General features: G+C 40.2%; 1 protein-coding gene across 3 annotated transcripts in view; it reads left to right on the top strand.

Moving 5' to 3' along the window:
- The window catches only part of ap3d1 (adaptor related protein complex 3 subunit delta 1), an 86679-nt gene extending 74168 nt beyond the window's left edge, over positions 1 to 12511 (top strand). For all 3 annotated transcript variants that reach the window (XM_063032481.1, XM_063032482.1, XM_063032480.1), the window contains 5 exons: positions 2628 to 2716; positions 2799 to 2884; positions 6870 to 6991; positions 8436 to 8515; positions 11805 to 12511. In XM_063032481.1, coding sequence (XP_062888551.1) covers positions 2628 to 2716; positions 2799 to 2884; positions 6870 to 6991; positions 8436 to 8515; positions 11805 to 11903 — 476 coding nt within the window. In that variant the 3' untranslated portion in view covers positions 11904 to 12511. The remainder of the gene's footprint in view (positions 1 to 2627; positions 2717 to 2798; positions 2885 to 6869; positions 6992 to 8435; positions 8516 to 11804) is intronic.
- The last annotated feature ends 610 nt before the right edge of the window (positions 12512 to 13121 follow it).

Below are 13121 nucleotides of genomic sequence, written 5' to 3'. Positions count from 1 at the left end.
ATACTTCCATGTCAAAGTGAAAACAGATCTCGACAAAGTGATCTAAATTAATTACAAATATAAAACACAAAATAATTGATTGCGTAAGTATTTGCCCCCTTTAATATGACACACCAAATCATCACTGGAGCATCCAATTGGTTTTAGAATTCATTTGTGTGCTGTCAAGTTGTTTCAATTGATTGTAGTAAAAATGCACCTGTATCTGGAAGGTCCAAATGCTGGTGAGTCAGTATCCTGGCAAAAACTACACCATGAAGACAAAAGAACACTCTAAGCAACTCCGTGAAAAGGTTATTGAAAAGCACAAGTAAGGAGATGGATACAAGAAAATTTCCAAGTCACTGAATATCCCCTGAGAACAGTTAAGTCAATCATCAGGAAATGGGAAGAATATGGCACAGCTGTAAATCTGACTGGAGCAGGCCGTCCTCAAAAACTGAATGACCGTGCAAGAAGGGGACGAGTGAGGGAGGCCACCAAGAGACCTATGACAACTCTGGAGGAGTCACAAGATTCAGTAGCTGAGATGGGAGAGACTGAGCTTACAACACCTGTTGCTCAGGTGCTTCACTGGTCGCAGCTTTATGGGAGAGTGGCAAAGAGACCAGAAGGCATGTGGGAGACCAAAGTCAGATGGAAGAAGATTTTATGGTCTGATGAAACCAAAATTGAGCTTTTTGGCCATCAGAATAAGTGCTATGTTTAGCATTAGCCAAACACTGCACGTAATCAAAAACGCACCATCCCCACTGTGAAGCATGGTGGTGGCTGCATCATGCTGTGAGGATGCTTCACTGCAGCAGCACGTGGAAGGCTTGTGAAGGTAGAGGATAAAATGAATGCAGCAAAATACAGGGAAATCCTGGAGGAAAACCTGATGCAGTCTGCAAGAGAACTGCGACTTAGGAGAAGATTTATTTTCCAGCAAGACAATGACCCCAAGCTTAAAAGCAAAGCTACACAGAGATGGCTTAAAAACAGCAAAGTTAATGTCCTGGAGTGGCCAAGCCAGAACTGACACCTCAATCTAATTGGAAATTTGTGGCTGGACTTGTAAAGGGCTTTTCACTCACGATCCCCGTGCAATCTGGCAGAGCTTGAGCAGTTTTGTAAGGAAGAATGGGGAAAAATTGTAGTGTCTAGATGTGCAAAACTAGACCTATCCACACAGACTCAAGGCTGTAATTGCTGCCAAAGATGCATCTACTAAATACTGAGTTGAAGGGGTGAATAACGCAGTCAATTATTTTGTGTTTTATATTTGTAATTTAGATCACTTTGTCGAGATCTGTTTTCACTTTGACATGAAAGTATTTTTTTTGTTGATCAGTGTCAAAAAAGCCGAATTAAATTCCCTGATTTAATGTTGTAGAACAATAAAACATGAACACTTCCAAGCGGGGGTGAATACTTTTCACAGGCACTGTATAGATCCATATTGCCGTCACCAGAATCCACAGGATTTGGTATCGCATTAGATAGACATACTTTATTGATCCTGAGGGGAATTGGCTTTCGTTACAGCTGCACCAACCAAGAATAGAGTACAAACATAGCAATACAAAACCACATCAGTTACAGTCCATCGTTAATTTGTTGTCATACACTTTTTGTACTCATTGTGCCTGTGAAGGAGTCCACACACCACAGGGTGGCACAGTAGCACCATGGTTAGCTCGGTGGTTTACAGTACCTGCGACCCAGGTTCAATTCCAGCTGCCGTCTGTACAGAGTTAGTACGTTCTCTGTGACCATGTGAGTTTCCTCCAGGTGCTGTGGTTTCTCCCACAGTCCAAAGACATACTAGTTGGTAGGTTAAGTGGTCATTGTAAATTGTCCTGTGATTAATTAGGCTAGGGTTACATTGGGAATTGCTGGACAGCGCAGCTCGGAAGGCTAGATGGGCCTGTTCTTGCTATATCTCAATAAATGAAAAGGGGCAGCAATCTGTATCACTTTAAAGTAGTGGAACAGTGTGCATGCTGAATGCATGCAAGACGATGCTTTGTTTCTTCTTAAATTCTGAGATCGCTTAAGCATATAAACATGAGGTTCTGCCAATGCTAGTAATCCAGAGTAATACACAAATTGCTGGGTAAGCAGGTCAGGCAGGACTGATGAAGGGTTTTGGCCAGAAATATCAACTCTTTATTCCTCTCCATAGATGCTCCTTGAGCTGCTGTCTTCCTCCAGCATTTTGTGTGCGTCACTTAATATATATTTGTTGTACTTGATGCATGTGCATGAAATGATCATTATTCAGTTACATTTACTACTGCTTCTTTGGAAGTATCTATGATAAGAGACATAGAGTGGACAGCCAGCAAGATTGGAAATAGACAATGCGAGAGAGCATAATTTTAAGGTGATTTGAGGGAAGTTTAGGGAGGTAGTCGAAGGTAGATTTTTTTTGTGGAGTGATGGATGGGAGTGTGGAACACGCTGCCAGGAATGGTGGTAGAGGCATGTACTTTAGGGATGTTTAAGCAACTTAAGACATAGAGATGAAAGAAAAATGGTGGGCTGTGTGGAATGGAAGGGTTAGATTAATTGTGGAGTAGGTTGAAAGGTCTGTATTGTTCTATATTTTATGAAAACTAACCTATTGCAATTTGTTTCTGAAGATGTTTCAAATGAAGCTCGGTTTGTGTTTACTGTGGAAAGCATTGTCATGCCGCAGAAGCTGAAAGGAACGCTTACATTTATAGTCAAAGTAAGTTCAATCAACAGCTCATTCTCATTTCTGTATTTCTTGTGGGTGTTGTTCAGCCTTTTATATTACCTTTTCTTTCCAGACAGATGATGGATCTTCTCATGAAAAACTGGATTTTAAGTTGCACTTCACTTGCACTTCGTACATGATCACGACGCCTTGTTATAGGTTAGTTTTCAAACTTTTCAGCTTTAATGGGACGGTTCCATTTTATGTGAATTTCAGAGGATCTGAACTTCTGCCATCACAGAATAAAGTCTAATTTAGTTGCCATTTAATAACATGTGGACTGGTGGCCGGCAGTTCCACCTGGAACCATCAGCTATTAGTGATTTTGTTAGTGTGAAGTCAGCTGTTAGTGGGCGCCATGGTAGAGTAGCAACGCGATGCTATTAGAGCTCAGGTGCCAGAGTTCGGATTTCAATTCCAGCGCAGTCTCAAAGGAGCTTGAACGTTTCCCTCATTACTGCATGGTTTCCTCCAGATGCTGCTGTTTCCTCCCACAGTCCAGATACCTATCAGTTTGTAGGTTAATAGGTCTTTGTAAATTGTCGTGTGACTAGGCTAGAGTTAATAGTTGGGTTGCTGGGTAATGTGGCTCTTTGGGCTGGAAAGGTCTGTTTAGTGCTCTACCTCTAAATAAATAAATATTTGCTGATCAGCTTGTGTACAATGAAAGGCTAGAGGTCAGATACCCGTGCAGTTGGCTGTCTGTTTCACTGCATTGACCCCAGCAGTGGAGCAGTGACGTGCTGGAGAGAGTCTGGATGCAATTCACATCTCGCCTTTAACATACGATGGTGACCTAGTTCATTTGAACGTAGTTGCTAATTTGATAGATAATGTATTTTACTGCTAATTATTTAACTTTATTTGTATTCTCTGTAACTGTAACACTTTATTGTGCATTCTGTAACTTGCTGTCCCTTGTACTATCTCAATCCATTGTTGTACCTCAATACATAGAACAATACAGCGCAGTACATGACCTTTGGCCCGCAATGTGCCAACCGTTTAACCTATGCTAGAATTAATATAACCCTTCCCTTCCCTCCTACATAGCCCTCCATTTTTCTTTCAACCACGTGCCTAAAAGTCTCTTAAATGTCCCCAATGTATCTGCTTTTATTGCTACCTCTGCCAGCGCATTCCAAGCACCCACAACTGTGTATATGTAAACAAAAACAAACAAACCTTACCTATGTCTCTGGTGCTTCCTACTCCCTCCCCTCTCCCTTCTCCTTTTCTCAGTCATGGTTCCCTTCTCCCTGCCTCCTTTCCCACTCTCAGTCCACAGTAGAGACCCATATCAGAATCAAGATTATCAATACTCTCGTATGTCATGAAATTTGTTTTTTTTTAAACAGCAGTGGTACAGTGCAGCACATAAAATTATTACTTCATCCTAATTATTTATATACACACAAGACTATTGCAATGTACTTTTTTTTATATAAGCTTTTAATAGCAGACAAACTATGAATGGCTATTGTGGTGCTCTGTGATACCCTGGTTAAGGTCTATCCACCACTCAGAACTCCTACTACTTGGCCAGATGTCTGATGGATGTACAGTACCAATTAGTTATCTTTCCTATATGGTAAAAGTGTGATCTAGGTGCAGTGTCAGAATTGTTGAGCTTTTGATCTCTAACCTCCTCTGGCTTGTGATTATACTTGCTCATGGAGAAGGCTTTGGGAGTAAACTGGGGGAAAAATCCAAAGCCGGAGTCCCTGTGGCAGTCCTACATTGAATTCAACACTGACTGACAACTCCTATGATGTCACTGGTGCCAAACTGTATCAGTCTCTGCATCGGTCTTGGATTCATCAGCTGCGTAGGGGGGAAGCTTGCTGCATAGGCAATGCTCTCCATATCATACTGCCCTACTTGCTTATGTAGACAGTAGAAACACAACATCCATGGTCGACCTTGACCAATGGGCAGCCTCAAAGGTCCCTTGAATGTTTGGTCATACATACTAACTTTTGTTTCCATTTGTTATTTTATACAAATCAATATGTATTCATCCTGGATCATTAACTCCTCCAATTAATGATATGATGGCATATATACTCTGGTTTTAACAAGAAATGTGTAAAACCCATCAAATTTGGTCAATTGTGAAAAACGATGTATTGTGTTAAACCATGGCTCAATGAGAACTTCCTTATCAATCTTTCTAGTTTAACTCCTAACACATCTGGAAAATCTATCCAAAATAGTCATGAATTGGCATCTCAGGCATTTCAATGAGTCCAACATTTCTCGAGTCAATTTTGAGAGTTCTTAGTTAATATAAAAAATCAAACAGATTAAACTGTTTAATTTTAATTAATGTTTAATTTGTTGAATAACTGTGCTTAATTTGCAAAAATTTACAAGACTTTGCAAAAGGTCTTAGAATGAAAACAATTAAGTGGAAACTTTCAGACTTTTGCACTTCCAAACTTGTAATTTAAGGGCACAACATTAAAACAACTGTTCATATCAATAACTTAAACTTTTAGAGTTGATTATCAAAATAAGCAGGGATTATTTGCATCAACTGGGTTTGCTTGCAAACATAGCAGTGCTGTGTGACAGTCATGTTGGAGAGCAAGCAATGCCAAGAAATTATAAATCCAATAAGTAGATACTCTTTTTGCACTATTTGTTTTTTTTTGTAACTTATAGTAATTGCATGTCTTTGCATTGTGATGAGGCCCTCCAGTGGTTAGGGTCGACCATGGATATTGTGTCCTGGCTGTCTAGGTACGCAGGCATCTATGGAGAGCAAACTGTTGCTTGTGTAACAAGCTCCCCCTCTCCACGCATCCAATGAACCAATGGAACGGCAGAGACTGATGCAGTTTGGCACCAGCAGCGTTGAACTCATCATAGACTGCCTTAGGAATTCCAGCTCAGTATTGTTCTTCAGGGTTTACTCCCTAGGCCTTCCCCAAGAGTGGATATAGCCACAGGGCAGCAGAGGCTTGAGATCAGAGGTTTCCTTCTAGATGGTCAGCCAACCACAGCTGATGAGTCACATCTGTACTGCTGCCTTAACGTAACAAATCTCACATCCTATGAAATATGGACAATAAACTGATTCTAATTCTGAGCTTCTAAACAAACGGGAGGAAGATACCCCTTGTACCATTGGAGTTTTTGTTTTGTAAGAGCCTACATGGTTGATTGCAATCCTTTAGAAAGGGAACCTGGAACCCCCTCATCTCCTTCAATTTCACAATCTAATTGACTCTCAATGTCCAATGTAAAAGTGCAGAAGATGATTATTTTTCAAGAAGATGCCTTCTTGCCTACCAACGTACTAAATTAATTACTAAAGATGGGCAACAAATTTTGCCATCTTTGCCAGCAACCAGAGAATTCAAGAACTCCCAGATATTCCTGCATTGTGTTTTAAATATAATTCAGACTATGCAAGCAAAATCTGCTGGGCATATTGTTTCTAGTAACATGGGTAATTGCAAACTGAGTTAAGTGTAAATAAACTCAAAGTAGAAACATCCTCCTGATTAGACTGGTTGTTGGGAATGTTTGAGATGTGTATAAAATGTTTTTTAATTCACGGTCTGTTAATGAAAATGTGTGTGCCCTAGTATTGCTGTGTGATTCTTTTCTGATTCTTGATTCATCAACATCATTATACTCCCATTCGTATGATGTGGGTGATCATGGTTTTCCATCTGTCTTTAATCTGAGAAGTTCTAATAAACTCTTCAAAACTTTTGCCTGTCCATCCCTTGATGTAACTTATGAACGTCATGTGCTGTCGACAGCGACTTTTCTTTCCACCAATTTTTCCTATAGCTGCAAGACGTTCGAGCTTCTCTTTCTTCAGTACATGTCCCAGAAATTCCAGCTGCTGTTTCCTGATTGAGTTCAGCTCTCTTCTTATTCCGGCTTTACACGACACTTCCTCATTTGTTACTCTGTCCTTCCGTGATATCATCATCATCCTTCTCAAAAACCACATTTCTGTAGCCTCAAGTTTTCCCTCATTTTGCTTTGATATTGTCCAACATTCGCTTCCATATGTTAGTGTGGAATGAACACAGCATTGCAACACTGAGTTTCGTACCAATAGAAATGTTATTCCTTAGTCTCTGGTTTGATTTGTGTTTCTAAAATGCTTCCTCTTTTGCAGTGACGCCTTTGCAAAATTGCTGGAGTCTGGTGAACTAAAGATGAGTTCAATCAAAGTGGACAGAATCAGTATTTCATTTCAACTACTTCTGGCAAAGATTTGTTTTCATCACCACTTCTCTGGTACTTTTGTATTTCTTAGTTCGGATTTGTTTCTTGAGCTTCCTCGCAACCACTTGAGAATCATTTGAATGTGCATGACCCATTTACAGCTGACGTAGTACTGTCGGAGTTGGCTGGAAATTCACTGAATAGAAATAATAGCTGCATGAAATACCCATTCCAAGTCACCGAAGAGCATTCTAGGCCCATAGAAAACGCTCTCTTATTCCCTGTTTAACATTGTGAAAGAAGCAAGGATCATACTGGTTGAATGCTGTTCTCTGTCATCAGTTTCTTTCAAGTGGACAAAGTGTTTTTGGATTAACGTTTTAACTTGAACCTTTTCTCTCCCCATGCATTTTCTTGCTAGCTCTTTTTTGATTTCAATAATACGTGAACTTGACACGTATGCAGTGTTGTATCTGTTATGCCCAAATGCTGGTTCCCATTGAAATTGTTTGAATCTAGTGCATCTTTTGTACGATACAATAGAAACTCATCCTTACTTTTAGTCTTCATAATGCATAACGTGACAGTTGTCACAGAAAGACTCATCATCAGACTAGGTAATTCTAAGGCTTGTGTAGTGGGTTGAACATAACCCTTTGCATGAAGCTGGCATATTGTTAATTTCCTGTGAAACTGAATTCTCATTCTTCCCAAAGCAGTGAAGACTGAAGTTCTTTTCTCAGTTTTACTGATCTATTTGCATTCAAAGCATCATCTTTCAATTCTACTTCAGATACTAGCAATTCATTAATAATAGTTACACTGATAGTTTTATGTAATCAAGTTTGGACACTGTTCCAAATGATTGTAAAAGTCATCTTAAAATTCTGGCCAGAACATGCTTCTTGTATATTTGCAAGAATTTTGCCAGAAATGCGTTACCTTGCAGATAGTGCAGAAAATGAGCACTCAAAATGCACTTGCCAACAAATCTTTAGTCAGGGACCTGTTATTTAATGAAAGGGATAACTGTTCTCATTTGGAAGTTGATCTCTCACACTCACTCTTTCATCATTCAAATTGTCCTTGTATTGATGTTTTTCAAGATCATCAGCACCTTATTTCACCAAAGTGGAAAATGTCTACAGTTTAATCACAGGAAAAGTGATCAGGTTTTAGCTTTATTGATTCATTTTTTTTTTATTGGTGTACAAAGTCTTCAGGTTGTTATCTGGATGTGATGTGGTTCATTATCTTCTGAAGAATGTCATATCTTGGTTAAATACGGTTGTGGAAGTTTAGGTTATAATAAAGAGCAGTTCCAATTATCCCAATACAACAATATTCACTTGTTGTGACTACCCACAGCATCTTTTAGTCTCCCTAAGTTATGTAATAAATTTCTACAATAATAATTCCTTTAAGTTTACTATTCCCTACTTTATAAAAACGCTTCATATTTTGTTCTAGAAACAGGAGAGTTTGACAGTAAAATGTTTCTTTTGCATTCTTTTAGTTGTGGAACGTATCAATTCATGTGCGTCTATGTATAGTCGTTCCATCCAGGGTCATCACATGTGTCTTTTGGTGAAAATGGTGAGTATGAATCAATAACAGGAAAATTGTGATATAAGCATTACCTAACCCCCACCAGCTATCGAAAACCAGCCTGTGATGCCATCATTGTAATCTGATCATTTTGTCCCATTTAAGTTGGCTGTGTGAATTAGGCACTTGCTTTGAGGTGTGGGAACATTCAAAACTCTCTAACAATCTTTTTTTTTCCATTTTGCATCTCTCATAGATGTTTACTTTGCTTGTTGCAGGGTGACCTTATTGTTTTGTTTCCCATACGTTGAGAATAAGGTATTTAAAGTCACAGAGCAACCAAGCACGGATACAGGCCCTACTGCCAAACCAGTCCACTGTGCCCAACCACCTAGTTCAAATTTTCTGCATTTAGCCCATATCCTCTAAGCCAAGGGTTCCCAACCTGGGGCTTAACCTCGCTTAATGGTATTGGTCCATGCTCTAGCCATGTCCTTTTATGGAAAAACTTAGCTCTCCGGGCACTTTTAAATCTTTCCCCTTTCACCATAAAACTAAGCCCCCTAGTTCTGAACTCCCATACCCTGCAGAAAAGACTGTGACCATCCGTCATATCTATGTCTTATAATTTTAAACTTTTTTGTAAGGTCACACCTTATTCTCCTACATTCCAAGGAGTAAAGATCCGGCCTGACCAACCTCTTCCTATGATTCAGGCCTTTTAGTCCTGGCAATATCCTGGTAAATCTTTTCTGCACTGTTTCCAGTTTAATCACACCTTGCCTACAACAGGATGACCTAAACTGTACATGTTATTCCAAGTACAAGTCAACAACAATTTGTATGTAATGCAATGTAGTGTCCCAACTCTGATAATTAAGGTCCTTTTTCATCACTGAGCTGTACTTTCAACAATTTATGCACTTGTATTCCACGTAAAGCACACAAAATGCTGGAGAAACTCAGCAGGTTGGGCAGTGGAATGGAAGGGAATGAAGAGTGGCTGTTTTGGGCTGAGACCCTTCATTAGGAATGGAAAGGAAGGGGCAAGAAGCCAAAGAAAGAAGATAAGTGGATGTACGAACAAGCAGGGGAATGAAATGAGAACCTGGGAGGTGACAGGTGGGAAAGGTAAAGGGCCAAAGATGAAGACTCGTATTCCAAAGTCCTTCCATTGCATTACACTCCCTAGAGCCCTACATTCATAGTTGCTTCAGTAACTGCATAGTCCTTGTGCTCAAAGATGTTAGTATTTTTTGGGATTAGGTAGACATTGTTAATATGGTAATAAAGATCCATTTGGTTTAAAAATTTTAAGACCCCCCTCCCACTGAAAGTCACCAAATCGGATGTGTGTTTTGAGAGCATGGAACAGGTAATTCAAATCAATATTTTATGGTTTGTGTAATCATTTGGGTTGCTTTCCTCTCCTTTCTACTTCATAAGAATTAAGTCCAGAGTTTATTCCATTGTTAGTAGATGTTGTCTTATCATTCCTCCTTGGAAGCCTGTGTGAGATGAGCTATGGCAGATCATCTGCCTATGAGACAGCTATTCTGCAGACACTGACAGTTGTCTGCCAGTGAAAGGCTGTAGGTACCATATATCAATCCATATTGCCTGAGGTTCTCCCTCCTCTGACTTGATAACGCTTTGGCGGTCTAGATGCGATCATAGAAACCTAAGATTGTTGCACAGGTGAACAAGCACACATGAGTAGATCTGAAATTAATTGTCTCATTAGTTCATTCAGCAGTGACAAATGTTAACATTTGATTCTAATTGCTGAGGATAGTAGTGTAATTGCAATTTCTGGCTTAATTAGGGAGCTTGGGATTTCAAAGTAAATTTATTATCTAAGTACTTATATGTCACCATATACAACCCTGAGATTCATTTTTTTTGCATACATACTCAGTAAGTACAAGACCCGTATAGAATCAATGAAAGACCTTACCCAACAGGACAGGCAAACAGCCAATGTGCAAAAGGTTCGATCACAAACAAGAGAAAATCTGCAGATGCTGGAAATCCAGGCAATGCACACACAATGCTGGAAGAATTCAGCGGGCCAGGCAGCAACTATGGGCAAGGGTAAACAGTGGATGTTTCGGGGCCGAGACCCTTGGTCAGGATTTGATTTACTCTTTTCCATAGATGCTGTCTGGCCTGCTGAGTTTCTCCAGCATTTTGTGTATTGCCGAAGATTCAAGGCTGTTTAATGTCATTGTTCTGGATTCTTTAAAAAAAGAGTTAGATAGAGCTCTTAAAGATAGCGGAGTGAAGGGGATACGGGGAGAAGGCAGGAGAAGGATACTGATTGTGGATGATCAGCCATGATCACAGTGAATGGCGGTGCTGGCTCGGAGGGCTGAATGGCCTACTCCTGCACCTATTGTCTATTGTTCAGTGCACGAGTACAAAGGAGAACAAAATGATTGTTACTCCGATCTGATGCAATATAATAACATCACAATAAACCTAAAAAACAAAAAAAGATAAAATATAAAGCAATGCTACAAAACACAATATACAAGTACTTGTCTGAGTATGGCCATCTATATATAAGGTAGCAAAGATATCTGAACATAGGGTGACACTTGACAGGAAGTGATAAAGTGATTAAATGATTCTTGGCAAGAGGAACTCTTCTAGGTAGCAGCAGGGCTGATAAAAATATAATAGGACAGTATCGGTGTAGGCATGAGGTGTGAAGTGTTAGTATAAAATGACAGTGCTGAGGAGCTGTGCAGAGGAGAGGTTGATGTGGATGTAGTGGTGTTGAGGCAGGTTAATGTGAAGAGGTGTTGATCAGCTTGATGGCTTGGGGAAAACAACTGTTTATGAGTCTGGTGGTCCTGGAGTGCATGCTTGCTTAAGCCCATTACCTGCTACTGGGGCATAGGCTGCCAACAGCAGCTCGCCCAGAGTCCTCTATCCTGGCCCAGTCTTTCAAGTTATCCTCAGGTGTAGCATACTTCACAGATCCTTCCTCTCCCAGGGGTGAGAACTTTGGAGCTTCTGTTGGCATTTCTGTAGAGCTGGGTTTTTCACAGGATGGTTTTGTTAGCCCCATGCCCAGCTCTCCCTCCTTTCGCAGGTGGAGTTGGAGTAGATATGCTCTAGCCTTTGTCCTGATGGGAATGGAACAAACAGTCCATGAGCAGGGTGGGTGGGATCCTTTGTAATAATGCCAACCTTCTTCCGACACCTTTCTGTATACTGAGAAGCTGTTATGAAATCGAATTTGAAAAGTGGGCTTTATCAAGTACTTCACTGGGGTGTGAATTAACTGGTCTGCATTTGTACTGAAGAATTGCAATTTCATTTTTTATAGGGTGAAAACTCTATCTCTGTGGATGGGAAATGCAGCGATTCCACTCTTCTGGGAAATCTACTAGACGAACTGAAGCAGACATTAACAGAAAGCTGCTGAGCAGTTGTAAATCACACTAGAATTGTATTATGTTCTTCCTTGAAAGCATGAACTACATACCACAAGGCATGTGCATTATTTATCTCCACAATCATTTGCAGTTAGACATTCTGATTGCGTGTTCAAGTTTTTTTTTTGTTTCCTTTTGGCCGCTACCAACACAGTTTCACCCTGATCCCATAATGCAGCCATGTGTATTATATACTGGTTACTGAGACCAGCAGACATTTAAATATTCAGACTCTTAGAGTGTATTGAACTTGATTTGTGTATTTCAAATTGATAACTGCATTCCTCAAGAGTTGAACTGTAGCGATGCTGTGCAAACAGCATTGAACCCAAAGTAGTCTGCCAGCCTGTGTCCAGAGACTGAACATTTACTTTCAATTTGTCTTTCTTCAGTGTTTATTCCTCAAATAGTGGTGTTTTGTTTGATGGTCAAAACTGTCAGATTAGCATGTAAAATACTCTTGTAGAATTCTGTGTGTTTATTCTAGGATTTTGAACAACGTGTTTAAAATAATTTACTATAAACATTCCCTCTTGGAGAAAAATTGATGAGCTGCTGTATCTTTTGTGTCGATAAACCAATAAAAATGTAAAATCTGTCCTGCCTTCTGCTTTTTTCAGGCACTTTTGTCTATTTTTCACTGCACTGGATGTTTCTTAAATCCTTGAAAGTAGATTTTTAACAGAGGGATTAACTTTTATTTTTTCCACATTGATTCGAAGAAGGAGTCTGAGAGTCTGAGTGGGAGTGCCGAAAAAGAGATTTTTGAAATTTTCGTTATTTTTTTTTCTCCAACGGCTTTCTGAGAGGCGGGACTGCGCAGGCGTGTGACGTCGGGCAGTGCAGCGCGGCAGATTTAAAAGGGCAGACATCCTGCTTCGGATTTGATTCGAAGAAGGAGTCTGAGAGTCTGAGTGGGAGTGCCGAAAAAGAGATTTTTGAAATTTTCGTTATTTTTTTTTCTCCAACGGCTTTCTGAGAGGCGGGACTGCGCAGGCGTGTGACGTCGGGCAGTGCAGCGCGGCAGATTTAAAAGGGCAGACATCCTGCTTCGGATTTGATTCGAAGAAGGAGTCTGAGTGGGAGTGCCGAAAAAGAGATTTTTGAAATTTTCGTTATTTTTTTTTCTCCAACGGCTTTCTGAGAGGCGGGACTGCGCAGGCGTGTGACGTCGGGCAGTGCAGCGCGGCAGATTTAAAAGGGCAGAC

Source organism: Mobula hypostoma, chromosome 24 (genome assembly GCF_963921235.1).
Source record: "Mobula hypostoma chromosome 24, sMobHyp1.1, whole genome shotgun sequence".
Classification (NCBI taxonomy): domain Eukaryota; kingdom Metazoa; phylum Chordata; class Chondrichthyes; order Myliobatiformes; family Myliobatidae; genus Mobula; species Mobula hypostoma.
Note: the sequence above shows the minus strand (reverse complement) of the source record. Positions and strands in the feature narration are given on the sequence as shown.